General features: G+C 40.9%; 2 protein-coding genes across 2 annotated transcripts in view; one reads left to right on the top strand and one right to left on the bottom strand.

Moving 5' to 3' along the window:
• Positions 1–47, bottom strand: part of LOC102492910 (40S ribosomal protein S11-like) — a 4401-nt gene extending 4354 nt beyond the window's left edge. Inside the window, exon 1 of the mRNA XM_006159467.3 lies at positions 43–47. Coding sequence (XP_006159529.1) covers positions 43–47 — 5 coding nt within the window. The remainder of the gene's footprint in view (positions 1–42) is intronic.
• GPN2 (GPN-loop GTPase 2) overlaps positions 1–3067 on the top strand; it is a 20471-nt gene that overhangs the window by 11661 nt on the left and 5743 nt on the right. Inside the window, exon 4 of the mRNA XM_006159460.3 lies at positions 2807–2937. Coding sequence (XP_006159522.1) covers positions 2807–2937 — 131 coding nt within the window. The remainder of the gene's footprint in view (positions 1–2806; positions 2938–3067) is intronic.

Raw genomic sequence — 3067 nt, 5'->3', positions numbered from 1 at the left:
TATATATATATATATATATATTATTCCTGTTTCTCACCCTACGCCATTTCCCACACCCCTCCCATGCTATCTTAGGTGTTTGCAGTTGTTTTCCATTACTTTTTCCCCCCACATTTTATTGATTCACAAAATTTCTTAAGTAATCTAACTACTTTCAATAGCAAGTTTAGCTGGTATGTAAATATCAGTGAATACTTGTCTGACTTCAGGCATGAAACTCTTGAGTAGAATGAATATAAGGTAGCACCTAGCTGATGCTATAAAGCTTACTATGATCATTAAATAGGTACTTTTTAATATATTTTTTAAATTCAAGAAAAGCAGTTTTAGCTTTAATAAATCAAAGAAATGCTAAGGAACTTTACTTAAAACTTAAAGCCAGGAAGCAGGATTCTGTTCAGATAGTAGGTACATGAACCTACTGGCAGCTTAAGACAAGACAAAAATCCTTAAAAGTGGAAAACAAAGCCTAGAAGAAAATCAGCAATGTTTTAGTCAAAAGTCATAAAATGCTATTTCACTAGCTCAATCTCATGTACTTAATCTATGTTCTTTTGTGGTCCAATCTTCCTAATTAGATTCTGGGATATAATATTCAACTCCAGACGTGTCTCTACAATTTAGTTGGCCATTTTCTTAGTTTTGGAACTCTTATTTCCGTGCATCTTTATTTAATATTCCTGGTATAGCACTCCTTTGAGAACCTCTTAGAGATCTAGTCTGGTGTTGATAAATTCTTTCAGGTTTTGTTTATCTGAGACTATTCTTGTCTTGTCTTCCCATATGAAGGGCAATCTTGCCAGGTACTGTATTCTTGGTTGAAATTGCTTTTCCCTTAACACTTTGGATATATTTTCCCATTCTTTCCTCGCTCGCATTGTTTCCAATGAGATATCTGCTGTTAGCCTGATGGGATATCCTTTGTAGGTAATTTACCGTTTCTCTCTTGTCAATCTTAGTATCTTGTCTTTGTGGTTTTGGTCAGTCTGGCTATAATGTGTCTTGGAGAAGACCTTGGATTGATTCTATTTGGGGGTCCTTTGTATTTCTTGGGCCTGAATCTTTGAGTGCTTCTCTAGTTTTGGAAAGTTTTCTTGCAGGATTTCATGGACTAGATTATCAATGCCCTTTTGAGTCTCTTTGCCTTCTGGGACACCAGTTATCTGGATGTTTGACGTTTGATGGTATCTAGTATTTCTTGTGTATTATTCTCATTTTCGCAGTCTTCATGGTGGATTTTTCTAGGCCAGTGATTCTACCTTCTACATCTGAGATTTGATTTTCTATATGATCTAGTTTGCTTTAAATACTTTAAAGGGAGATTTTGACTTTATTATAGCCTTCACCTCTAACTGGTCCTTTTGATTCTTTTTTAGTGTGTATATTTCTTCATTTAGATCTTGCAAGAATTTCACCTCCTGGAACTTGTCAGCTCCTTTCTCCTGCCTCTTCTGCAGTTCATTTTCTCTCTTCTCTTCCATCTCTGTTAGCTTTGTCATTATGAATATTCTAAAATCCTTATCAGACATCTCCATGAGTTTCACTGTACTGTTTGAGGGTGAAGAGATGTTATTCTTTTCCCTTGGAGGAGAGGTATTGTCTTGCCTTTCCATGTTTCTTGTGACCTTGCGGTGACTTCTAGTCATCTGATGGATAGTGTGTTTCTTCCTAATTTTTGAAGTTCAGACTGAGCGTTCAGAGGCGTGCAGAAGGATGTGATCTGCAATCTCTGTTCCGTTCTGTTTTTACTCTTTGTGCATCAGATTCACGGTGAAGAGAGGAATATTCTGACCCTAATCACATTCAGATATTTGGAAACTGTTCACTTGGACCTGTATAGACACTTAGTGTGTAGAGGCTGCTAGAAATGAGTCTGAAGGGGAAAGTCTCAGCAGAAAATCTTCATTTTGGGGTCTGGAAGGTAAGGTTAGAGAAGACTGACCCTAAGTGTATTTTTCAAGCCATCAAGGCCAGCATTTGAACCACACAGCAGGCTTTGAGGGATCTGGCTCCCTTAACCACTCAGCCATTGGGTCAGCCTACTTTGTAATATTAACCTTAACAACTATTGCCTATTTGTGATTTTCTGTGCTAGGCACTGTGCTAAGGAGTGCACATACATTTTTTTCTTTTCAGTTTGCCAGAGGGTCTAAGCACTCAACAGAGAGGAAAGGCAAGAAAGCACTCCCCCATGGGGCATGGTCATACCACAATCTGCTCTTCATCTCTGCATCCTTTTGGGAGGTGAATACACACACACACACCCAGCATGTCTCAAGCTGCAAAGTCCAGAACTTGAACTGCATGGTCAGCAGTGTGGTATCTAGTCACCCTAACCACAGGCCATGAATTGTCCCTGCATGTTATTAGGTTATTGGGAAAATCATGACTTGTTTTTCTATGCAAAAATGTGTCATGACTTTCCCAGTAACCCAAAATTTTGATCTGTCCTTCCCATCATATGATACACATCCACTGTATGTGGATGAGGAAATCGTTACAGATCATTTAACACTTATTTATTGGTTACCTACCTAACAGTAGCACTAGGAGAGGGCCCCTGGGGAGGCAGGTGAGTTCATAAGCATCTTTAATGTGAGAGGGATCCCATTTATAGTAGAGACCAGCACAGGAGCTTATCTGTTCTAGTCGGCGTGAATTGGTGGTTGGAAAATGGGATTTAGCCAGGCCTCTGGGGACATGAGCATACTCCAGGCCCAGGAGGCTGGCAAAGGGATCTTTGGAGGTCACAGCAGTTTGGTGCAGACTCCATTCCACTCATAGCTGATTTCTCCTCCCTGCTCAGGACAAAGAGAGCATCCAACGAGTCCTGCAGGCCGTGGATAAAGCCAATGGCTACTGTTTTGGCGTCCAGGAGCAGCGAAGCCTGGAGGCCATGATGTCTGCTGCAGTGGGAGCTGACTTCCATTTCTCCTCGTATCCTTGCTCTCTAACCTTGCCCGCATCCTGGCCGTAGCTGAGCGGGTAAGACACAGGGCTCAGGAAGGACCACAGGATGTATAGTCACCACCCATGAGTGCCGATTCCTACTGACAGTTGGGCTCAG

Source organism: Tupaia chinensis, unplaced genomic scaffold (genome assembly GCF_000334495.1).
Source record: "Tupaia chinensis unplaced genomic scaffold, TupChi_1.0 Scaffold000628_1, whole genome shotgun sequence".
Taxonomy (NCBI): domain Eukaryota; kingdom Metazoa; phylum Chordata; class Mammalia; order Scandentia; family Tupaiidae; genus Tupaia; species Tupaia belangeri.
The sequence above is the reverse complement of the archived record's forward strand: the minus strand, read 5'-3'. Positions and strand labels throughout refer to the sequence as shown.